Here is a 25,921-nt window from a genome sequence, read left to right as displayed (position 1 = left end):
CTCAGATGGACATAATCAAAGTGCCAGGGCTGCTGTCCCCTCCTCTCTCTGACCTGGATACTTTGAGCCAAGCCCAACCACCCAGCATGGTCCGACCCACCAGGAATTCCTGGAGTTCCCACCAGGAACTCCAAAACCAGCAAGAGGGGGCCATTTGGCCGACTCAGTGCCAGCCGTGGGGAGGGAGGAGGGGTTGAGAGGGGATTTTCTTCAACCAAGCTTCAGATCCGTGGTTCTCAGCCTTGGCTGTGCGTTCGAATCACCTGGGGAGCCTTCTAAGTACTGATGCCCATGTCCCACCCTCAGAGGTTCTGACTTACCCATCTGGGGTGCAGCCTGAACAAAGATATTTAACAAACCTTTCCAGGGGCTCTAAGTGCACCAAGGTTGAGGCCCACGGAAGTGGATTCAGTTCTTTTCCTGATTTACACCTCTTCCCCAAACCCAGGGGAAAATGGTTTCCCTCCTGCCAAGGGCCCTATACAGAAGGAACCCTTGGGCTGGTCTAAGCTCCAGAAAGCAGGGACTGTGTTTTGTTTATCACCATGTCCCCAGTGGCCCAGCCTAAGCCCTGGCACAGACTAGGGGCTCAGTGAACACTGGTGGGATGAGGTGTATGTAACTGAATGAGTGAAGTAATGAATGAATTCCAGTGGGGACAGGCTACCAAGTTCAAATCCCGCCCCTGCCACTTTCCAGCTGAGTGACTCTGCACGAGTCACTCAACCCCTCCACACCTCCGTTTCCCGTTTCTGTACAATGGAGCTGATGAGGGGTCGGGGGGGAGGGGTGGACACTACTCCATAGAATTGTGTGAGGATTAAACAACTTAGCGGATCTGAAGCACTTAGAACAGTGTCCCTTCCCTGACGCTTCCTTGGCCTCTGTATCAGGCTTCCTAATAGAAAAGTTTACACGAAGAGAGCCTGGATTAGGAACCTCACTTCTGGAAACTCTGCTTCCATAAAGAGGGCAAAAGAGAAGTAAAGGTGGTCACAGTATAGGGACCTTCTTGGGAAAATCGAGACTAAATAAAGAAGCTTAGCCATCTCCCTTCTTTGCTTTCATTATTCGCGAAGAAAAATCAGCCTCACCGCGTCCTTAGACAGTTCCCAAGCCCGGAGCGTGGGAACCGAGAGGGAAGAGTAAGGTTAACACTGTCAATCTCTCCCTCGGTACTGTCCCCACCTAAAAAAGGCAGGCTTGCACCGTCGTGCCCAGGACCGGGGCAGGTCCAGTTCAGCCACAGCCGGGTGTCTCTCCGTGGACTTCCCTGGGCCTTCCCAGGGCTACCTGATTCCCAGGCCCTTCCCTCGCTCCAGACCAGGGTGTGTGCATGTTGCCCGTGGGGGAGGAGGGGGCCCCGCAGGTTCTGAAAAATGGTGTCCTTTCTTCCTTCCTCTTGAGGGCTACGCAGCCGCCTATCCTCGCTGCAAACAGGCCAGGCCGGGCTGGGCGCCGCTCCCGGCCCGGGCGAGGCCGCTGCCCTCTGCGGCAGACGGCGGTGCGCGCTCCCCGCTCCAGCGCCCCGGCTGCCCGGCGGCCCGCGCGCCCTCCCGGTGCAGCAGGCGGGCGCTGTGACGTTCTCGGATAAATGCCGTGTAACTGTGTAGGCGAATGGGAGCTAAAAATAAGAACGGAAAATCTATCATTAAGGTATCATTGCGCCAGCGCAGCTATTTGAAGGCTCCCATGGTCCCTGGCGCCTGCGTTTGAAGCCCGCCTTCAGGCTTTGGAGGGTATTTGCAGAAAACTCCCAGCAGCGGCTCGCCGGCCAGACCTCAGGGCGCAGGGGGTGGCGCCCGTAATTATGGCAACACTCAAAATAAAATAAAATAAACGCTCACCTCCCCCTCCACATCTCCGTCTGTATTGTCCTTAGGTCGCTGGGGAAGCCACCAGAAGTGGGGCTGGATGCTGAAATGAATGTGACCTGGCCGATTACGCAAATATTAGAACTGAAAGCTCTTTCAGCTCTGTTTCGCCATCCACCTTCCTCCATCCACCACGGATTAGAAAAATAAAGTACCAGGAGGAAGCCTTTGGAGGAGAAAATGACAAATGGGACTTAACCCCAGGTCTACAGTGCGCCGCGGCGGGGCGCAAAGACGCAAAGTCCCGGGATGGCGAGCCTCTGGTGTTCCACTGGGTTAAACGAAAATTGATCCGATTTGCTTTTTAACACCCGAAGGGGAGAAGAGGATATCAGGGGAGGGAGGACAGGATTTGTTTATGCGTGTGCGTCTGTGTGTCCGGGGAGGGGGAGGAGGCGCCAAGGTGCAGCCTGCGCGCGGCTCTGCGCCTCGGCGGGCTGCGTGCGTGTGTCCCTGTCCGCGCTGCTAAAGCGGGCTCTTCGAGGGATCGGCGTCACATGACTCCGCCTGCCCCTCGCCAGCGCGCAGCTCGCCAGTCCCTCAGTTTGCCCGGCGCCAGGGGAGGGTCGGGAAGCATCTCCAGGGCCCGGGGGCTCTGCGAAGCGGGGAAGAGGTTCTGGAGGGGAATGGTACATCTGGATTCCAGCAGCCGCGGCTCGGCGCCAGATCCCGGACTGTAGAAATTTGGGGGGAGGGGAGAGCGAGAAGGAGCGAGCGAGCGCCTGAGAGAGGCAGCGCGCCGCACGGACAGGGGCTGCCGGGTGCCGCGCGGAGAAAATGTAAGCGCGTGGAGTCTAGCTGGCCTCCGAGCACCATGCAGAAGGGGATCCGGCTGAACGATGGCCACGTCGCGTCCCTGGGACTGCTGGCGCGCAAGGACGGCACGCGCAAGGGCTACCTGAGCAAGCGGAGTTCGGACAACACAAAATGGCAAACCAAGTGGTTCGCGCTGCTGCAGAACCTGCTCTTCTACTTCGAGAGCGACTCGAGCTCGCGGCCCTCGGGGCTCTACCTGCTGGAGGGCTGCGTCTGCGACCGCGCGCCCTCCCCCAAGCCTACGCTCTCGGCCAAGGAGCCTCTGGAGAAACAGGTGAGGCCAGCGCCGCGTCTGACCTCCCAGCGCCCGGGCCGCGGCCCTCGGGGCGCAGGCCCTTCCGCCGGCCGAAGGCGCCCGAACTTTAGTCCTTCTACTCGGCGCCCTCGGCGAGAAGGGAGGGTTGGCCTAAGCGGGCAGTGACCCCGCGGTGGCCAGAGGGGGCAGGGACTGCGGACAGGGAGCGAGTGTGGGCTGCGGCTGCCCTTCACCCGGCGAGCTCGGTGGGAGGCGGGCGCAGAGCGGCCGAGACGCGGAGACGCGGAGGGGGATGAGGCGCGGAGAGAGATGGGCTCCCGCGGGAGACGTAAGCAGTGAATGTAGACCCACATCCAGCCAGAAATGGTGCTCCCACCTCCACTCCCACCCGGGAGAGCCCCGGACCGGGGAGGTGTAATTCCCCGCGCTTAGGCACGGGAAGGGCGAGACGGAGGCGTGCGAGCGCCGCGGCCCCTACCTCACCGCGGCTGGGAGCGAAGAGGAGCCTGCGCGCTCTCTGCCAAGTTGGGAGGCTGCGAGGCCGCAGGGGTCGGTTAGGTGCCATCGACCGGTGGCGCACTCCCAGCCGGCCCCGGGCGCAAGCGACAAACCGAAGGGTTCCAGGGACCTTTCTGATGCGCCGGGGCTGGCGCCAGGGCCGCTGCGGAGGCCGCGGGACAAGTGGGCGCATCTCTCCTCCTCCGCCCCCTGCGCCTCCGCCACCGCCGCAGTCGCGGCTCTAGCGCTGCTCTAGCGTTTCCGGAGTTGCGAGGCTAAAAGGCCAGGCTCGGATCTACCGGGGGGCCTGGGCGGGGCGCGGGTGTGCCTTTGGTGTGGAGGGATGGATTAGCACCTGCGGGTGCCGAGCGAGAGCACCAGACAGCGGGAGTGCAATTTTTAAGCTTGATGCGCTCTCCAAAGGCATCTAGTCTGTCCCCCTCCTCTGGGAAGGTAAAGTCAAAGATAGTGGATGCTAACATGTCACCGCTGGGAGGACCTGCGATCCATGGGGACCCAACCAGCTGGTTATTGCCTAGATGAGGTCACTGAGGCCAAAAGAGAGGAATTTACTTGCCCAGTGTCATGCCAGGAGTTGAGGCCACCTTAAGGTTCTGAGAAGATAACCGAGGACTCAAAAGCCATTACTGCAGGCAGACTGGTGGTGATTGAATTGGCTGAAATAAAAGCATCCTTGAAGTCGCCCTCCTAATGGTCGAGACAGATCTGAGCTCAGTCCCCGCAGCACATCTCTTCCTTCCCTGCCCTCAGCCCAGAGGTACTGTGAGATGATTTCGAAGGCTGAGAAAGGTGGACAGGAATATGTGAGGGTGGGTCTCTGGGATGGCAAGCCATGTGGCAGGTAGGGGCTCCCAGATGGCAAAGCAAAGCAAAGAGTAGGCAGCTTCTTAAGTTAAAGGCACAAATGGGGCCTGGAAGACACCTGGGAGACCCAGACCCAGGCTAGGCCAGAGATGCCCTCTCAGCCCTTGATAACCTGCCCTTTGCCAGCCTTCCAGAACATTATCAACACCTGTTGGCCAAAGTCCACCTGTACTACCAGTGGCCTATAGCCCCAACTGGCGCCCATCCTCGGCCCCCTACCCCAGAGCACAGAGCTGAGCTCCCGGGCAGGCGGGGAGAGAGGGCTGAAGGAAGCTGAGCTGTTGGGCACACAGTGTGTGCTCTCAGCCCCTTGGACGCAAAGCCAGAAACAGGCCTGAGACTGAATCACAGCTCTGCAACTTCCTGTCTGTGTGACCTCAGTTAACACACTAAACTTCTCTGAGCCGCTGTTTTGTAAGCGAAATGGAGGTAATAACACCTATATTTCTGGGGTTTTGAGAACACAAATAATATGTATGGAAGTGTGCTCACAGTCCATTTTAGTTTGACATGATAAATGTTAATTGAATCTGAATTATACCCACCTGGACAAGGAATAGAGGTCTGACATAAAATGTTGAAGCTGAAAGGAACCTCAGAGAGATTGTACAGCCCACTCCCATTTTACAGATAGGGAAACTGAAGAGCAGGTTGGGAAGAAACTACCTACCTGTTTCTGATTCAGTGGCAGAGTCAGACCTAGAATTCACCCAATGTCTAAGAATTCCTGAAAATGAGATCTTAGCGTTGATTCCAGATCATTCACCTCTTGGCTTGGGTGTTGAATCTTGCTAGCAGTGGATTATGGGAGGGACAGGAGTGCAAAACCACTTGACCATGTGCACGTGTGGTCTGAGCCGTTTCCCCAGAACACCAACAGTCAGAGATCCTCAAATGTGGTCCCAAGAGTAGCCCTCCTGGCACAAGAGAACAGCAGAGGGTTGGGAATAATAGGGGATGGTCTGGTGCTGCCCAGCTCAGGTGCAAATTTCTGTTAAAGATGTGTGCTTTGTTCCGTACACTTATAGAGATGTTCCATTTGACTCCAAACGGAGAGTTTGGCTCGTATGGAAAAGTAGATCCCGTTCCTTTGGTCTGCACGTGTCCATAAAAACTTCTATCTTTTTCTTTTCTAAACCTTTGAGTAAAATTGACGGCCTCTGAAGCTGCTCCATGTTTCTCCTTGAGGGGGAGCCCCCGTAGCACCCACAGAGCACCCTCATGAGAGGCCCAGCTCCAAGCCATTCTGTGACTGGGTTTGCCTTGTAAACCACAGGAAACCTTGATTCAAAACCTGCTGGGCATGTGGCAGAGAACCCATGTTAGGAGGCCTCAAAGAGGCTATCAGTTTGGACTGGCCAACATCTAGTGAAGACTTGGTTTTAGCAGGATGTCATTTTTATCCAGGCCTGAGCAGGCAGCTTCCATCTGGAGGGGCCAGAGATGGTTTCTCAAGAAATAGAAACCAGGTTTTGGCTGGGAACCACCCGAATGACAGGGATGAGTCAGGGACAAAGCACACAGTATGTGCTCAGGAGACTAATTGAGCTGAACTTACTGGTGTCGCTTGTCAATTCCACATTTCATGTCCTGAGGACTGACTGTGTACCAGTCCAGGCCCAGCGTGGGGTCATAGGCCCAGGAAGCTGGATGTCACAGTCCCCGGCCCCCAGGGAAGATGAACACAGATAAAGATGGTACCTTACACCGTGAAGAGGCTCTAGTAGGATAGGATGGTCACCTTACACTGTGAAGATGCTGTAATAGGAAGGGCTCTCAGGGTGCTCTGGGAGCCCAGGCCCATCCTAACGTGATGTGCTATCCTCTGGCTGCTTCTACACTGCTCTGACGGCGTCTGTGGTGGCTCTGGCCTGGAATCCCGAGGCCTCCTGAGATCGGAGGGGCACAGCCGCGCTCCTGTGCTGACTGACAGTTGCAAGCACCCCTCCACACGCTGGCCTGAGCCCTGCTTGCTCAGCCCTGACCTCCTCACCTCTGACCCTACAGCCCACACACTGAAGGCCCAGAGGCCCTGGACTTCGAATTTGGGTTCAGAGATTGACCCTTGGGGTTCTTGCCCTGCTCAGGCATGGAGTCACCCCACACTGGCTTTTCCCACCCTCACTCCCAGCCCCCCGAAACGGAGCTTCCAGACCCAGCTTCTCAGTGGTGGACTTGACCAAACCAACCCCAGCACTCCCCTTACCGCCCCCCGCACCCCGCCCAGACTCTTCCTGATTCCTGTAAAACAGAAGGGACACAGGTCCCTTCAGCCGGAACCTCAGCACTGATGTGGGCAGAGGTTCCGGAAGCTGGCGGTGCCCATTAGCACCTGTTATCCACCCAGTGGGTGGCTTTCCCTGGAGACAAGAGGAAGTCCCTCTCCTGGTCCTCATTCACAGGACACATTTCTGGTTGGCCTGGTGGATACCTGTTCACAACAGCCCTAAAGCCATGAGTGTGCCCGGTTTACAGATGAGGAAACAATCTCACCAGCGCCACCCAGCAAGGCAGCCACTGAAAGGCTCTCTGGCTTTCTGTGCAGCTGCGCCGTCTTCACCACAAAGCCTGCCTGCCTGTTGCTGTAGCACGTTCAGCCCTCTGGGCCAATCAGAAAAACACAAACGTGAATGTAGGGGAGTAAGTGTACTCGAAAAGCAACCCCCGCCCCAGACACAGGGACACAGGGACGTCATGCACACACGTGGTACCAGCAACTCAGCCCACGATCCTTGCACCTATGGAAGGGCCAACAGGGCTGCCCCACGGTTCCAGACCAGGCCCAGCCCGGCAGGTGTGGGACCCCAGGGGTAAGTGTGTGGGGTGCCCATCTCCCCACCCCAGCCCCCAGATATTTCTAGCACTGAAATGAGGTTGAAGCAGCTCAGTAAGGACACCTTAATTGGGACAAGGAAGTACCAGGTCCCTGCCCCTCTGCTTGGCGACAGTGGGATGAAGGTCAGAAGCAGACGGTACACACACAAGCCTACCCTAAAATCTCACTGCCATTTGTGCGTGCCGTAAACATTTTGGCTCTCGGTGTGAAGCCCATGCTGGGTCTTGTGGATACAGAGAAAAATCAAACTTAATCCTTGTCTTCAAAGGGCTCACGGTGGAGTAGGGCACTCTCCCTAGACTCACTCCCGCAGTAAACACCAAGTGCGAGGAATTCTCCATCCTAAGGAGTCCGGACTCTCTCCCTGCCCCTGCCTTGGTTCAGGAGCTCACAGCGTCAGGGTTGATGTGCTGAACTCGCTCACATGGTCCCATCTCGCCCCACGCCAGTCCCCTGCCACACAGCAAGCCACCAGAGTGAGCTTCTAAAGGGCACACCTGACCATGTGCTAAGCCACTGAAAGTGTCACTGGCTCTCACTGCCTTTAGGAAAAAATGCAGATTCTCCAACATGACCTGGAGGAGCCAGCGGGCTCCGGCCTCTGCCTGCCTTGCTAACTCTGCCCCATCCTCCCATCCCCCTCCTTCCTCACCCTACACCTGCCTCCTCTTTCCCACCTCAAGGCTTCTGCAGCAGCTGCTCCCTGTGCCTGGAATGATCCCCAACTCCCCCCAGCCTTCAGTGACCAACTTCTCCTCCTCCTAAGACCTCCCTTTAGCTCTTAGCCTAAAAGTCACCTCCTGAGGGCCTCCCCTCACCGCAGGAGCTAGAGGAGCCCCAGGTCCCCCATCACAGGCAGGGACAACCCTCTCTCCTTCATCCACATCGCTCATCAGGTTGGGATTAATTGATGTATTTGGCTGGTGGTTTGTGAAGGGTCTTCCTTCCCCTTAGAAGTAAGGGTCAGAGTGCATGTTTTACGTACAATACCTCCCCTAATCGTCCCAACAGCCCTGTGAGGTTATACCTGGTAACCCATTTTTGAGATGACCAAACTGAGGCTCAGAGATGGTAAGCAACTTGTTCAAGGTTACGGAGAGCATATGGGGCAAAGCTGGCCTGTGAACCCAGGTCTACCTGACTCTAAAACCTGAGCTCTCCAGGCACAAGCACAGCATAAAGACTTGGGCTGAGGGACTGTGTGAGTTTACCATCCTCTGCCGAGATAAATGACAAATGAGGGAGAGAGAGAATTAGCAGCAAGCGGAATGATGCCACTGCCTCTCTGGTGACATCTGTGAAGCAGCTTTTGTTTCTGCTTGGGTTGGAACCTTGCACCTCGAATCCCAGGAGTCAAGGATAAACACCCCAAGGCAGGCATCCACACCCTACAGTCCCGTTTCCCTGGAATCCGTGGGAGCCTGGAGCCGGCGCCCATGTGTACAGAGCCAAGAACAGGACTCAGCCCCCGATGTTTATGCAGGAGAGTTGGTGACGCGTGCACTTGAGGGGGGCCCAGAACACTGCCAACGCCCAAACACCTCCGTAAAGGCGGCTGTCGTGCAGGGAGCAGCTGGGAGCCTCGGACTCCCCCACTGCCCATCATCCGCTGCTCGGGGAGGAGGGCGCAGCCTCGACTCCCGGCTCATTCGCTGAGGGGTTTCTCTGTCTCTGGCAATGACGCAGCCTTAGGTAAACGTTGTGGGTTTCGAGCCACACAGACTGGCTTGGGATCCTGGCTCTGTCACCTCCTACCTAGGGAAGGTCTTATTGCTCTCTGAGCGTCAGTTTCCCCATCTGTGAGATGGAAACCGTAACACAGCCTCCCCGGCAGCCCCGTTCTGAGTGTGGTACTTGATGCTATTGGTAAAGCCCTAGCGTAGCACCGTGGGTCCGATCAATTCACGGTAGCTATTGTGGCTTCAGCTTTCACCTTCAGGACAAGGCTGCTTCTGCATGAAGCAATTACCCAGATCACCTGGCTCTCTGGCAGGTTTGAAGTGAGTCAACACGGAGCCCTGACCCTGGATCTAAAAGTAGGATGGTAAATCTTATCTCAAATAACCTATGGGTTTCTGAGAATGTCTGAGCAAGCATGCCCCTGAAAGAGAAAAAATGGCTGCAGGAGCTTCCTTCAACCCTGGCAGCCACACCTTCACCCAGCCCCATGGATTTCACCTCCTAAATCTCTCTCAGACCATCCACTCTTGTCCCTCTCTTCCTCCAAGGCTCTAGTCCAGACAGCCATCATCTCTTGTCTGGACTTAGGTGGGGGCCTCCTAACAGGTATACTGGTCAGCATGAGTGGCGTCATGCTGCAGTAACAACCAGGCCCCAGATCTCCATGAACATGACAGAGGCTTATTTCTTGCTCATGCTTTAGGTCCCATGCGGTTGGCAGGAGGGCACTGCTCATTGTGATCGCTCAGGGACCCAGCCTGATGGAGATTCATCCTGACACTTGCCTCCACAGTCACCACAGCCAAGGGCAGAGAATGCGGCAGATCTCTCCCTGGCTCTTAAAGCGCCCCCCGGAAGTGACCCACGCTGACCACATGACCACAAGGCAGGTCATGTGGCTTCAGTTCAGCAGTGGTGGGGACGTGCAGACCCACCACGTGCCTGAAAGCAGGGCTCTAGAGATGCTGGGAGAACCGTCTCCCTACATCCGCTGCGTCCCGCCATCCCCATGCCTCTCCGCAGCCAGACCACTTTCCAAAATGCAGATCTGATCACTCACTCACACACACACACACACACACACACACACACACACACACACACACACACACACACACTCGAGTAGCTGAGGAGAAAGGCAAAGGCGCCGTCTTGATGGGTTTAATGACAGAAAGCAGAATCTGTGCTCACGCTTACAGGGGCATCTCCTTCCAGCCTGGGGGCATCAGGGAGACTCCGCCAAGAAGGGGACAAGTAGGACAGGAAATGTAGGTTGCAGGGTAGGCAGAGCTGGCCCCTAAAGCCTGTGTGCAGGCTACAGAGCGCAGTGGGGAGCCAGCACAGGTCTCTCCACTAGAGATGAACTGCTGTGATCTCTGTGCTGGAGAGATCACGGCAGGGTGAGAAGAGACAGAAGGACGACCCATCTGGAGGCGGGAGGTCAGGTCAGAGGAGGCTGTGGAACCGAGCAGTAAAAGAGGGCTGAATCTGGGGAGTGCCGAGCACTGAAGGTCCCCCCTCCACTCCCATCCCAGCCGGTCACTGCGTCACCGTGTCACTGAAACCTGGGCTTGCGCTGTGCTACAAAAACCATCCCAGGATGCACCGCACAGCCTCTGGGGCTTCCCACCTCCCGGGCTCGGTGGGCAACGGCAGGGAGTGTCAAGTTCTCATCCCGTGAAAGCACCAGGTGCTGTCCTACCATACCTTCTCCTCCAGCCACCGCTCAGATAGAGCACCTTTGCGGCTTACAAAGTCCTTTTCAGGCTTAGCATTTCCGGTAACCACCAAAGTAACGCTGCTGTTCCTGCAGTTCTACACAGGGGAGAGAGAATCCCCCTTTGGCAGATGAAGCTCAGATAGAGGGAGCTCATCTCCCAACAGATACCTGAGTGTCTGTTGTGCCAGACCCCGAGCTGTCACTGCTAATAAATGTCAGTCCTCCTTGTTCTAGATTGTTAAGGTCAGTGGACATCCAGGCCAACTGTTAAATTCAGCAATTTATACTTAAAGACCAGATCTTACTAATCCAGCAAGGCTAATGCAACTTCTTTGCCCTGAAAAAAAGAGAGAATTATTTTCAAGAAGATACTTCCTAGTTGAATTTTGATTTTTTTTTCAACTTGGAAAATCTAACTCAGACCTTAAAATAAAATTCATTTTAGAAGAGTGAATGAATGAATTTTTAGCAAGCTTAGCCAGTATTCCAGAAACCCATCTAGAAATTCAGACAAGCTTGATCTAGATTGACTTTTCCTCTGTCAGACTATATGAATAAAATATAACCAACTTTATTTAATTCTCTTAGACTCTTAGCCACACTCAAGAAGTGAGTGAAATCGTTTGGAAGCACCTAGGCAATCATGCAGCATTCTCTGCGTGCCCACTCACCTTGCCCCGAGCCTGCCGCTGCCCTTCTACCCTCTTTCTCCCGCAAGGGGCCTTACCTGCCCTCCGGCCACACTGGTTGTCACCTGGGCTCCCCTCACCTCTGGTCAGATCCACAGGCTTTGGGGACCTGGGGGAAGGGCTGGTGTTCCAAAAGGAGAGCCCGTACGGTGTGGGCACAGGTGAGGAGAGGCAAGTAAGTAATTACATCTGAGAACTTCCTGGTAGCCTGGACAGAAAAGGGAAACAAGCTGGTTATGGGACACCCATTGCCTCCTGGAAAGACGTGGTACAGTTCCTCAAGCATGAGCACTTGTATATCCAGGGGCTTTCATAAGGGGGACCAGTGGGGAAGTGATGACGATCTCCAGGGCAGAATCACTGCAAGAACAGGGGCCCACCCCATCAGTGGCTCCCGTGGGCTCTCAGGGCAGGCTAAGCATGTTTGGTGGAGATCACTCTCCAGTACGCTGGACCGCTGGGGTCCGAAAGAGGAGTGTCCTGGTGACCAGGAGTGCAGGGTGCAGGTTGGAGAACCTGGGGAGTGGATGGCCGGCTGGGCCTCTCAAACAGCCACTGCCTTTTATTTTAAAATTTTAGAATTGGGACTTCCTTGGAGATCCAGTGTTTAAAACTCCATGCTGTCAATGCCAGGGGCACAGGTTTGATCCCTGGTCAGGGAACTAAGATCCCCACATGCCACGTGGCATGGCCAAAAATAAATAAGTAGGTAGATAAAATTTTAGAATTGGTAATATATTACCATGGTTCGACATTCAGAAGTTACAAAGAAGTGTACGTTGACAATGCTCGTTTCTGCTGCTGACCCCGGCAATCCAGTTCTCCTCTCCAAAGGATTTTGATGTTACCAGTTGCTTATGCATTCTTCCAGAGACATTATATATGCAAATATATGCATTATATATGCAAATATATGCAAAGATGTATCGCTCTATGGCCATATATATGCGCATCTGTATAATTATACAAGTGGTAGCATACTACAAACACTATTCTACACCTGTTTTTCTCACTATGTTGTGGAGATCATTCTCTATAAGTATATGGATCGTCCTCGTCCTTTTTTACAGCTGCATAGTATTCCACTGTGTGGATGTGCTGTAGTTTATTTAGCTAATCTCTCGAGGGACATTTGGGTAATATATAGTCTTTTGTTAATTACAAACAGAGCTGCAATTAATAAACACCTTTGTGCATAGGTCATTTCTAACAGAAGGTGAAAGGCAGACATGTCCAGACTGGAATTCATTCCTTCTTTCAGCAAACATCTAGAGAGGCTGTTGGTGGGAGGGGGAAGGGCAGGCTTGTTGACTTGTGATGACAGATTGAAAGGTGTTCGTGCAGGACCAGCCAAGCATGACATCTGTGGCTGTGGCTCATGGGGTCTGGAGTAATGTACATGGAAACACAGACCATTCAGCAGCAGAAGCTTGGAGGATGACACAGTCCCCCAGGCCACTGGTCAAGCACTGCCTAGTTCAAGGCTGACTCTGGGAGGGAGGGACTTTCACTGGGCTCTTCAGCTCTGACATTCCTGTCTCTCCTCCCACCTCTGTTCCTGTCCCCAGGGGGCAGGCAGGGAGTAGAAGCAAGCGAGTGATAAGGTGTCTAGGAGGTCGGTCCCCGGCAGCAGCTCTCAGCCCTGGGACTCTCAGGAGCCCATAGGAGATGGGGGTCTGAGACAGGCGCTCATCCCCGGGTCAGAGCAGAGGTCACGGTGCAGTAACCAGGCCCTGGGAAGGCCAAGACTTGAGAACCCAGAGGCAGAGGTCGGTGAAGCGAGGCCACTCAGAGCAGGGGGCAAGAATGTCATGAAGTGGGGTGTCCAGACCCTGTGCGGAGCCATACCAGCTGAGCCACAGCCATAGGGCAGGATAGGTGGGTCTTTTCTGGATTGGTGTGGGAGCACCAGTGGGGCTGCTCGAAGCCAACACTTCTGTTGAGCAGGGCCATTTGGGACATACTGTGCCCAGTGAAGCCCCGCTGTGTGGCCAGCATGAGGCTGGTGCAGCCAGAGCGGGGAGGGAGCAACGCTGAGAACCGTGCACGGTGCTGCAGAAGCCCTGAGAGAGGGCAGAACACACTCCCAGGGTGGCCTGGCCCAGGTAAGAGCGGGATCTCTCCTGCGAGAGCCAGAGAGCAGACAGGCTTCCCCTGGGATCTCAGCGGTGAGAGGTGGACAGGGACCTCAGGTGACGGGGAGCCTGGATGGATAGCCCCTTATAGAGGGAGAGATGGACTGCAGCCAGAGCGCGCGCACACACACACACACACACACACACACACACACACACACACACACACACACACACACACACACACACACACACACCGCTGAGGCCCCTTCAGGTTCCCTCTGGCACCGTCCCCTCTGCACTGGGACTTCGGGAGCGTCGAGCAGAGAGGACTGCCAGGCCAGGACCAGCTGGGACTGTGGTCCCAAAGATGGACCAGGAGGAAGGAGCCAGGACCCAGTGGGGGAGAAGCTGACCCTGCCTGACCAGGCCGCCAGAGTGGACCTACTAAGTGGAAGGGGTGGGGTTGGCTGAGAGTGATGGCATCCATCCTGCAGCTGACCCCAGCCCACCTCCCTCTTGGAGGAGACAGCAAGCAGGGGCCCAGACAGGACAGTGGGTCTGGATTCTGGTCAAACAGGATGAATCAGAAGGGGGCAAGACCAGGGGCAGGGAGACCACAGGGGACAGTGGCCCGGGTGGGAGATGAGGGAGCCTGGAAGCAAGCAGTGAGTTTGGCAGAAGGCAGAGTTCCAGAGATATCCAGAGCAGAGACCCTGGTGACCAACTGAATATCAGAAATGGGAAAGAAATGGGAGCCGAAGGTGATGGAAGGAATGCCGCGAATTGCTGATTCGCCGTCATCCTTTGATCTTGGCACAGCTTTGACTCCAGTTCCTAAGCCTCTCCCATGCCTCCTGGGTGTGTGCACGTGCATATGGATTGGTTTGGTTTTGTTTTTTTGAGGGGGGTTAGTTTAAAACAACAGGAATTTATTCTCTCACAGCTCCAGAGGCTAGAAGTCTGAAACCAAGATGCCTACAGGGCCATGGTCCCTCTGAAGTCTGGAGGGAAGAACCTTTCCTTGCCTCTTGTAGCTCCTGATGGCTGCCAGCAGTCCTCGGTGTTCCTTGCCTTGTAGACACATCTCTCCAGTCTCTGCCTCCCTCTTCACATGGCTTTCTCCCCTGTGTGCCTGTGTCCACATTTCCCTCTTTTTATATATTAAGGCCTCTTCTTATGAATCTGGTATGACTTCATCTTACCTTGATTACATCTGTAAAGACCCTATTTTCAAAGAAGGTCTTTTTCTTAAATTTGTGTTCGAGTAGAATTCATTTACAATGTTGTGTTAGTTTCAGGTGTACAGCAAAGTGAGTCAGTTACACATATACATATATCCACTCTTTTTTAGATTCTTTTTCCTTATAGGTCATTACAGAGTATTGGGTAGAGTTCCCTGTGCTATACAGTAGGTCCTTGTTGGTTATCTGTCTTATACATAGTAGTGTGTATATGTCAATCCCAGTCTCCCAATTTATCCCCCCCCAACCTGTCCCCCCTTGTAACCGTAAGTTTGTTTCCTACATCTGTGACTCTGTTTCTGTTTTGTAAATAGGTTCATTTATACCATTTTTTTTAGATTCCACATATTTTCACATAAGGTCTTCTTGACAGATTCCGACGAACATGAATGTTCGGGGGAACGCTGTTTGTACACGGGCATGTGAATGCACATGTATGTGGTTTTCCTAGTAATTGCCCACGGATAGGTTGATTAGACCCATCTCTTGGACTTTGCAAATGATTCAGTTACTTTAAAAACCATCATGAGCCCTTTTATGAACCAGGAGCTTTGACAACATCATCTGTTTTACAGAACCCTGTGAGATGGGTAAGAGCCTCCCCTTTGTGTGAAAGAGAAAACAAGTCCACAGAAGTGAAGAGACACGCTGGAGACACCGAAGCTAAATAATAAATAATAAATTTAAACCCAGGCGACTCCAAAGCCTGGTATGTGCCACAACTCCAGGGTCCCAAAGTCCCCGGAACACTGGTTTTCTGGAATGTTGGTAGATCTTCCCAAAAATGAAAACAAAAGTGTTCCGTGGTGGGATAAGTTCTGGAAGAAGGTCCTACATTGCAGGACTGTTCAGTGCCTTTATGAGGTGAGTGGGCCTCCTCTCCCTGAAGAGATATAAGCCTCGTTCATGAAAAGCCAGTGCCCACACCCTTCCAGCCAGCTCACTGCCCAGGCCTGAGAAGCAGATTCAGTGCCACCTGCTTTACGGCTTTTGCTGTTAATCAATTAATGAATAAGCCGGGCTCCCATGCCATGCTGACAAATGCATTCGGTCACCCATTCAAGAAATGAAGGCTATTCCATGCCCAGGCCGAGGAACAGTGCCAGGCTCTGGGGATATTCCTGGTCAGGAATCATTTATTTGAAAGGAACAGGAGCCCATTCAAAGCAGCTTAAGGTTTTTGCTTAAGGAGGACTCTTGGAATAGTTACAGTGATAATTAACGGAACCCAAGGAGAAACCATGTGTCCGGGTTTCCAAGGCCTGGACCAGGAACCATGTCTCTCCGCTCCACCTTCCCCAACTCCCACTCTAGTTACCAGGTCTCCCATCTCCGCTTTTCTCTGAGACACTTCCACTTCCTCCTTTGTCATTTGTGCTTAGAGTTCAGCACACACAGCTCATTCATGTGGTCTGTCTGTGTCACTTCCAAATAACTGGGAACTCCTGGCTGCGTAGTGTCTATGGCTACTCCAGGTATCGGCTCCAGGACCGTGCATCTCTAGGAGAACATGGGGGGATGGGGGGAGGGGAAGAGGTGCTTCTGCTGCAGACATTGCTCCCTCTTAGGGGTTCCCAGGTATCCCTAATGTGCACCCCAGATTGAGACTCTCTGCTGTGGTAGGAAAGACAGTAGAAAGGCATTACAGGACTTCCTTGACGGTCCAGTGGTTAAGACTCTGAGCTTCCATTGCAGGGGGCGCAGGTTCCATCCCTGGTCGGGGCATGAAGATCCCGCATGCCACATGACGTCCCAAAAGCGGGAAAAAAAAATCACTACAAGCTGATAATGGCTTTGATGGGGAAGGACGGGGGCAGCACATTTGACAGTCTAGAAGGAGCAGGAAAGAGATACACTAAGACCCGATGGTGTGGAGTGCCCGTGCCTTGCAGAAAGCATTCAGCATCGTGGGCTTTCGTGTGTGTCATTGATTACCATGAGGTGGACAGTGTCTGGGTTACGGTGGGGACTGAAAAATATGGGTTGAATTCACGAATGAGATATCATTCAGGTAGAGAGTTAAAGGTGGAGAGAACTTGATTTTTCATGATTGAGGCCACTTGTGTGTAGCAGACCAAGGCAAGTGTTAGTGTCATGCCCATTGGCCAGAGGGAGATGCAGAGGTTGCCCAGAATCCCTGGCTCTGAGCAACAGAGCCAGACCCAGACCCGGCTGCTGGGACTTCCACCTCCTCCACCTTTTGTAGGGTGACCAAGCACCCCAGTTTGCTCGGGTGTCTTGGTCTTAGCGCTGAAAGTCCTGTACCCGCGGAAACACCTCAGTCCCAGGCAAACTGGGATGGTTGGTCACCGTACCTGTCAGTGGTTTCCCAATGTTCTCTATCCTGTGGAGGTGCCGCAGCCCGGCCAGCCGGCTGGGACAGGCAGGAGGCAAGGAGAAGGCCAAGCAGGCAGGGTTCCAAGCCTACCTCCCCAGCCCGCAGAGGCTCAGGTCTGCTTTAGCTGTGCTAGATAGAAGTTTATTACCGTACAGGCACTTGGGACTTTGGAAACAAAGGCCCACCTGAGGCAGGAGGGGGCGTAGATCAGCCCACACAGGCATGGGGCAGCAGCATTCAGTTAGTGGTCAGGTGATACAGGGCAGAGAGAGGGCATCCTGGGGACCAGGCATGAGCTGAAGTCCAGGATCGCAGCCTGGTGAGGCCCCAGTTCTAAGTCTAGTACCTCGAACCCAGATGAGGCCACAGGTGTGCTTCTAGAAGGTTTCCTCCAGCCAAGATAAGGACCCGGACATGACTCTGGTCTCGGCACAACCCCAGGTGTGATTTCTGAGTCCCTTCCTAGGAGTTTGGTAGTCCCAGGTGTAGTTTCTGGATCAATCCCTCTTAACCTGCTGAGGCCTCAGGTGAAGGTCTAGACCAGCGAGTGGCTCTCCACCTTGACCACACATTAGGATCACCAAGGGGCGCACAGGCCACACCCAGACTAGTGACAGCGGAGCCCAATGTACAGTCAGGGTTGAGACCCGCTGGTGGAGATGCTTAGCAGCCCAGGTGAAGCCCCAGGCTCTGCCCTGAACCTGGTACGGCTCCTGGAGTCGTTTGAGATCGTTCTAGGGGTCTGATGTTGATGCTTAGAGGGTTTCGGGATCCATCTTGGGACTCCTGGTGGAGCCCCAAGTCAAGGTATCCACCTCTCACTTCAGGTCCAGGGAAGCTCTGGGGAGGCCCCAGGTGGAGCTCTGGGCCCATCCCTGCAGACCTGGTGAGGCTCCAGGAGTAATTTCACCAAGTCTTGCTTCTTCTTTAATGAAGCCAGGGATGGTCCATTGGTGGTTTCTGCTTCTGTTGGATTTCCAGATATGTTCCAACAACTCTAGTTGGGCCTGTCAGGATTCCACATTTGAAATGTGGGTTCCTGGAGGAGGCCCCTGGGTTTATTTCTGAATTTATCCCACATCCTTGATCACATATAGTGTGTGAGTCCTGATCAATGTCCCAGGGAGGCCTCAGATGTGGCTCTGTCTTGACTGGAGAGTTCTAGAGTGCCCCAGGGCTGACTCCAGAACAATGCTTCTGTTCTGCAGAGGGGTCCAGCCAGCACCCACATGAGCCCATATGGTCACATCGTTTTGGCAAACATGGCTAAGCTCTTGTCCCATGGTCATGCTGAGGCCCACGTATTGTTCTCAGTGAGTCTGCCAGACTCCGAGAAGCTTTGAGGGAGTTCTGGTTGGGCAGAATGCCCAAGGTGTGGTCCTGGTCTCATCACAGCCGCTCTAGTGGCCCCAGTTTGAGCCTGGTGTCCACTCTGCCGCTCTGCAATGGTTCACCTCTGGCCTCGACACATCCTTGTAACTCTGGGAAAGCCCAGGGGTGGTTCAGCTTTCAAGGGTGACCTGGGGTCTGTCAGAGCTCTGATCCAACACCAGCTGAGGTGATGGGGCTGTCTCAAGAGCTCTGATGGTACCCAGGGTCACTGTTCATCCCTAGAAATGATGGCTATTGATAGCATTTCCCCAGAACCCCCAGAAACACCCCATTCACCTGCTAGACCACCAGCCTTGTGAGATCCTCAGGCAGTTGCTGGCAGTGGAGCTCCAAGATCTGAGTGGACAGTAGGTACCCAGGGAAGGTGTGTTATTCCGGCTTCTCTTCTTTCCAGCCATGTGGGCTCAGGCAAGCGGCTTCACTTTTCTGCACCTCAGGTTTCTCTGCAGTAAACAGGTAATAAGACCTGTTCCACCTGGTGAATATGGGAATAAAAGAGATCATGGGAAACAAGCATCTGCGTGTTCACCACCTCTCGAGAGATGGGGAAAGTGCAGAGGTGGCCACCGCAGCTCGGGCTTTCACCTGCTCCCTCGCAGGGGGAGGACAGCCAGTTATCTGCTTCCTAGGAAAGAAGTGAGAGACCTTGACTCTGCAAAACACACCACACACACACACACACTTCTGGCTGCCACCAAGAACGACAATTAACAGAAAGACAGTCATGTCAGCGGAAGCTAAAAACAAGTTTACGTGCTCCATCCTGCTGTTCCCTGCTGCCTGGGCCCCAAGGGACGGAGGGACAAGGGACAGCGCCCACTGACACAAGACCGCACCGCGGCCTGCGGTGCATCTTCTGAATGGGCAGGCCTCGGGGGCCCTCTCTGCACCTCACTGCCTGCCTCTCTCCTCCTAGTTTCACCAGAACCAGACCCAGGAGGCCTCCGCAGGTGGGGCCCCCAGCACTTTGCCTGTGCACCCTTCTCTCTGGCTGAGCCAGCTTTCCTCTCCGCCCCGAGGCTGACACCCCCGACCCCTGTCTGCAGCCCGCAGAGACTGTGGCCTACAGGCACACAGGGTCTGCATGTCCACCCCCCACCCCTGACCCCCGACACCTGCCCTTTATCCTGCCCATGCCTCCCCCAGTCTATGGCATCCCCACCCACCTAGTTGCTCCAGCCGGAAACCTGGGCTTTCTACTCTCCTCCACCCCATCCCGCCACTCAGCTCCACCACCCAGGCCCCGCCCCCTGCCCAGCCTCCTCCCTGGCATCCTTAACCCCACCGCACGGCCCCTCCTACCCGCAAGCACGCCGTACGCTCTCGATTCCATCAACTGAAATAAAACCTGGACCAACCAACGCCTCATCCTCTGGGAAGGCCTTCTGCTTTCCCTGGGCTGAATCAGTGGCTGGCTTTCTCTGGGCCCTTTTTTCTTACCTCCATGACAGTAATGATCGTTGCACTGTGTTCATTATAGCAAACACTTGTACTTACTAGATTTCAGGCATTGTTCTAAGAGCTTTACACGTATTCATTCATAGAACGATATTACAGATGTGTGTCTCTCGTTGGCTCCTCTGCTTCCCTGGGAGCTCGGGCAGCAGACCCCACGTTTGAGCAGCTCTAAGTCGGTCACTGCACCCAACACGAGCTGGCTTCCAGTGGGCTCTGCTCGGGTCTATCTGTTCATTGCTCTAACTCCAGGACCTAGAAGAGTGTGTTGAAACATTTGTGTGGAGTGAATTAAATGCATGCTGCCCTGAATTGATACCAGGTCCCCAAAGGGGATGTTCTCTTGGTGTGTTTTCTCTGCCTTTCTCCCAGCATACCTGATGGTTTAAAAGTGGCTTTTTTGCAGTTTGTTGGTAAATAGGACTTTGTGGGGTTTCCTTCCTTCTTACAATAGCCTAAGCGTAGGTTCTGTTACATGGTACAAAGCCTGCCTTAATAGAGAGCTTGAAGCCGCTAAACAGAATGGCGTTCCGATGATCACGAGTAATGAATCCTTGCCTAGCAGATGTGGCAATGAGCACTTTGCAGAATGGCCAGATCGTTAACGGGAGACGCTGCCGGTTCCGTGCCGATCGCCCTGGTAATCGGAGCTGTCTTCTTCTTGGTGCAGCACTATTTCACGGTTAACTTCAGCCACGAGAACCAGAAAGCCTTGGAGCTGAGGACAGAGGACGCCAGGGATTGTGACGAGTGGGTGGCAGCCATCGCTCACGCCAGGTATGTCTCGCCCACCCGAAGGCCCCGTCCTGAGCAGACTCAAACCCCAGGAGGGGAAGGCATGGAGGAGGAGGAGATGGGGGGAGGATGGAAGCTGTAAGAAGGGCATCTTGACAGGCCCGCCCTTAGAGCCCCGGAGCTCTGGGACGTGCCTCCCTGGGGTGCACAGGGAACCAAGGGCCCTGAGGTGCAGCGTTACAGCCTCCTGCCCCCTTCAACCAGATGAGCTCCTTTTTTTCATACTAGGAGAACTGAGTACAATTTGGTTGGATTACAGGGCTTTATAGCCACCAAAGGCTAAGACCACCAGGGTTCTAACCCGGATGCGGCAGGAATGGACTAGTCCTGTCTTTTCTCCGGGCCTTGGTTTTCTCATCTGTAAACTGAAATTCTGTAAACCTCTCTGAGCTCAGATGTTCAGGGATTCTAGACCTGCTCGTCCCTTCATTCCCAACAATGTGTACCCCTTTCTGGAGGGATTCACTGGGCCAGGTGGGGAGAAAAGCAAAAGGAGAGTGTATGCTGCAGAGAAAATGGGGGCTCCAAGCTGCGTTGAGTCTTCCTGGGTCTTGGGGAAATGATGGGCTTGTGGGCTAGGGTGTGGCCCCCAAGCTAACAATCCCCTGGCAAAGCTAAGTACTGTCAGGTGGGATGGACACCCAGACTCACCCCTTTGAGCAGTAGATCTTTCTGGCTGACTGGATAATGGTGTGTTCCTGTGTCTACTCTCCAGTAAAGTGTAAGCTCCTCGGGGCAGGGACTAAGTAGGATTCTTTGCATCCCCAGGGCCTTATAAAGGTATAGACAAGTTCTCAGCAGTGTAGATGGGAAGAATGCAAAGATGAATGAATGGATAGAGGTTGGATGTTGAGTTTATATGTGGAAGGTGAATGATGGATCAATAGAGGGTAAATGAATGATAAATGGATGAGTGTTGAAAGTATATGTGAAGGACGGATGGATGGGTGGATGATAAATCAATGATGGGTAGATGAATGTTGATGGGTAGATGATGGATCCATCAGGTGAAGATGGATATAGATAGATGGATACCAGAGCCCTTCCTTGAGCCTTGGATCAAGCCAGCTGACCAGAAACCATTTATTATGGCTATAGCACTGACCTTGACCCTGAGGTCAAGCCACCTCCACCCCTATCCTCAAGGAGTGTCCAGTCTAGCTAATGGAGACTAGGTTCTCACCTATGAATCAACAGAGTCAGGCTCTGAGTGTGGTACTGGGCAGACAGGGATGGACGCAACACAGGTATTCCCCCAGGGCTACCCCAGCCTAGTCAGGAAGACACTAAACAGATGTACAAACAGCTCCGGTGCATGAAGGCCGTGTTAAGTACAAGGCACCACAGGAGACATCTTCAGGGAAATGGGGGAATCTGGGGGATCTGGAAATAGGGCATGTCATGCTATGGGCACGTCAGCCCCTCCACCAGCCCCCAAAAAGCCTTAAATAAAGGCAGTGATCTAGGAAAGACAATTCCAAGAAAAATGAAGAGACAAAGTTTGGATGTCAGAAGGCTGGTGATGTTGGACATTGGACTGGAACCAGATCAGAACGATCTTGAATACCCAGCTGAGATGTTTGAGCTCTCCTCTGTGAACAGTGGGAAACCATCAAAGGTTTTATACCAGGATGATCAGAGCTATGGTTTGGAGTGGAAACTGCTGGCATTGTGGAGAATGGAATCAAGCAGGAAGAACCCAGATTCAGGAAAAGCAGTTGGACCTCAGGCTCCCCGCACTAAACTAGAACCAATAGCAGGGCTGTTTTGAGAAGCAAATGAAATGATTTATGTGGCGGGGCTTTGCAAGTGTTGAGGTATTATAGAATTCTAATTTGGTGTATATTCTGGATAACCAGGACTACCTTGACTTCGAAAATCAATTCACACCAAAATTTTCTAGAGACAATGAGATACCACTACCTGTAGAATCTACAAGGGCTGAATTGAAAAAAAATGACAGTAGCAAAATTGGAGAGGGGGTGGAGTAACCATAAATCACATGATGCTAGTGGGAGCATAAAGTGGTTCAACCACTTTGAAAAATTGTTAGGCATTTCCTTTAAAAGTGAAACATACACCTACTCTGTGACCCAGCAGTTACACTTCTTAGTATTCATCTAAGAGAAACGAAAAACATCTACAAAAAATCGTGTATGCAAATGTCCTTAGCAGCTTTTTGCACAATAGTCCCAAAACTAGAAATAACCAAGGTGTCTATCAACAGACAGATGTAGAAAGGAATCTTAATACATCCATGCGATGGAATGCCGCTCAGTAATAAAAAGGAACCCAATGGGAGGGAGGCTCAAGAGGGAGGGGATATGGGGACATATGTATGCATATGGCTGGTTCACTTTGCTGTACAACAGAAACTAACACAGTATTGTGAAGCAATTATACTCCAATAAAGATCTATTAAATATATATTATATATATATACACATAAATATGTAACAAAACAGATGAATTTCAAAGTCGATAGGCTGCGTAAAAAGAGCCAGACACAAAGTAGCACGTGCTGCCTGATTCCTGTTATATGAAAGTCTAAAACAGGCAGAACTCAACTGTGGTGATAGAAATCCAAACAGTAGTTGCTTGTGGGATGGGGATTGACAGGGAAGGGGCACGAGGGAACTCCCTGGGTTGATGGGAATTTCCTTTATCTCGATTAGGGTGTATGCATTTATCTACATGGATCAAACTGTTTATTTAAGGTCTGTGCTTTCCATTATATGGGCATTAATCCTCAAATTTTTAAAATAAATTCTATCTATTAGAGTGTTTTAGTTCTCTACTGCTACAGAACAAATTATCACAAACTTAGCAGCTTAAGGGACTCCCCTGGAGGTCCAGGGGTTAAGACTCCATGCTCCCACTGCAGGGGGCGTGGGTTCAGTCCCTGGTCAGGGAACTAAAATCCCACACGCCATTGTGGTGCGGCCGAAAAAAAAAACCCACAAACTTAGCAGCTTAAAACCACACCCATTGCTCAGTTTTGTAGGTCGGAAGTCTGGGCTCGGCTGTGGTCTCTGCACAGAGACCCATGGGCTGAAATCAAGGAGTCAGTCAAGCGGGACTCTTACCTCGAGGTTCTGGAGAAATCTCTGTTTCCAAGCTCACTCCTGTCGTTGGCAAAAGTCAGTTCCTTGTAGGACTGGTGTCCCTGTTTCCCTGCTAGCCGTCAGCTAGGGATGGCTCTCAGCTCCACGAGGTCCTGCCTTCCTTGCCCCGTGGTCCCCGCCATCCTTAAGCCAACAACGGCTCACCAAACCCTTCTCCAGCCCCAAATCTCTGACCTCCCCTTCTGTAACCAGCCAGAGAAAACTCTCCATTTTCAAAGGCTCATGTGATTGGGTCAGGCCCACCTAGAGAATCTCCCTGTGTTAAGGTCAGCTATGCTGCATAGTATAGCCTAGTAAGAGGAATAAAACGCATCATAGTCATCATCCCAGAGATTATGCAGGGCTTCGAAACCAGGGCAGGAAACTTGGGGCTATCTTAGAATTCTGTCTGCCACAGAGAGGGGACAATGATTCTTTAAGCAACTCACTAAACTGGAAATTGGTTCCAAGTAGCCCATAAAATCCTAATCATATGGGGTTTTTTGGGTTTTTTTTTTTTTTTTTTTTGCGGTACGTGGGCCTCTCACTGTTGTGGCCTCTCCCGCTGCGGAGCACAGGCTCCAGACGGGCAGGCTCAGTAGTTGTGGCTCACGGGCCCAGCCGCTCCGCGGCATGTGGGATCTTCCCGGACCGGGGCACGAACCCGTGTCCCCTGCATCGGCAGGCGGACTCTCAACCACTGCGCCACCAGGGAAGCCCGACACCACCTACCTTTGAACAAAAACCTCTCGGAACTCACCATCCTTTAGGAAGCCAGGGGGACGTGCCAGTTGGACATGGTTTGTCTTCCCTGGTCAAGCCCAGGGGTCTGAGTCAACCCACTGGCCTCAGAGGAATGTCCTCCTTTGGGCCTATAGGGCTGGGACGGGGGTCACAGTGATGGTCACCAGTAAGGGAAACAGAGTCCCCTTCCCTAGAAGAGTTGTCACCAGCCAGTCTGGCTCAGGTGCAGCTTGTCAGGCACCTCCTGGGCCAACAGAAGCCACAGGCTCTTCCCTAGGCAGCCGGCTGTGTGACCAAAGGACAGACGATAGGCTCTGAGCGTTATTTAACCTCAGATCGTGTGCACCATGAGAGTACGTGCACGTGTGTGTGTCAAGGGAGAGACCGGCTCTCTTCCACAGCAATATTGAGTAGTAGGTAGGCTTGCATGTACCTAATTTAGTTTTTATTTCCATATACATAGTAGATACATGGTATATACAAAAATAAGCACTGTAGTGTATGAATAGGTATAGAGACACAATGTACTCTCCCACCATATGCATAATAGTCTAGTATTCTGGGATGCCCCTGTGGTATGCGTATGTACGGCAATGTATAAAATGTAACAGCGAGTGTGGCTTGTGGCCTGCATCTCAGCGAGGAGAACTAGATGCAAACCAGACAGCCACGTGGGAGTCCTCTTCAGGGACTGGAGCCTGATTCCGACTCCACCTTTGACGCTCCTTGACTGTTATTTGGGGGCAACTCACTTCCCCTCTCTGGGCCTCAGTTTCTTCATTTATAAAATGAGGCAGTTGGCCTTTCGTGATTCCCGAGTATCCTTGCAGCCCTGCGAATCTGTGCATCTATAAAGACAGTGTTGCACAGAGATGTGGATGGACCTAGAGACTGTCATACAGAGTGAAGTAAGTCAGACAGAGAAAAACAGATATCTTATATGAACGCATATATGTGGAATCTAGAAAAATGGTACAGATGAACCTATTTGCAGGCAGAAATAGAGACACAGACGTAGAGAACGAATGTATGGATACCAAGGGGAGAAGGGGGGTAGGAAGAACCGGGAGATTGGGATTGACGCATATACACTATTGATACTACGTATAAAATAGATAACTAACGAGGACCTGCTGTAGAGCACAGGGAACTCTACTCAATTCTCTGTGGTGACCTACATGGGAAGGAACTCTAAAAAAAGTGGGGATCTATGTATACGTATAGCTGATTCACTTTGCTGTTGAGCAAGAAACTAACACAACATTGTAAAGCAACTGTACTCAATAAAAATTTAAAAAAGAGACAGTGCTGCACAAAGAGGTGTATTGATGAGAGGGGGGAGAGGAAGGAGAAGAAGGAAGAACAGGGGGAGCCGGAGTGGGGAGGGAGGGAGGCAGGCAGAGAGGGCCGGTGAAGGGAAGAAAGGGAGGTGCAAACAGACCTAATTGTCCTGCAGATGAGACTCCGGCTCCCCATTTTGAAGCACCAGGGCGAGTGCCATCGCTGAAAACAAGCTACTG

At 52.9% G+C, this 25,921-nt stretch overlaps 1 protein-coding gene across 1 annotated transcript in view; it reads left to right on the top strand.

Moving 5' to 3' along the window:
• Positions 1-2,539: 2,539 nt before the first annotated feature.
• Positions 2,540-25,921, top strand: part of RASGRF1 (Ras protein specific guanine nucleotide releasing factor 1) — a 104,078-nt gene continuing 80,696 nt past the window's right edge. The window contains exons 1-2 of the mRNA XM_060003597.1: positions 2,540-2,964; positions 20,429-20,535. Of these exons, the coding sequence (XP_059859580.1) occupies positions 2,689-2,964; positions 20,429-20,535 (383 nt within the window). The 5' untranslated portion in view covers positions 2,540-2,688. The remainder of the gene's footprint in view (positions 2,965-20,428; positions 20,536-25,921) is intronic.

The sequence above is a fragment of the Delphinus delphis genome, chromosome 2, assembly GCF_949987515.2.
Source record: "Delphinus delphis chromosome 2, mDelDel1.2, whole genome shotgun sequence".
NCBI classification, from domain to species: domain Eukaryota; kingdom Metazoa; phylum Chordata; class Mammalia; order Artiodactyla; family Delphinidae; genus Delphinus; species Delphinus delphis.
Note: the sequence above shows the minus strand (reverse complement) of the source record. Positions and strands in the feature narration are given on the sequence as shown.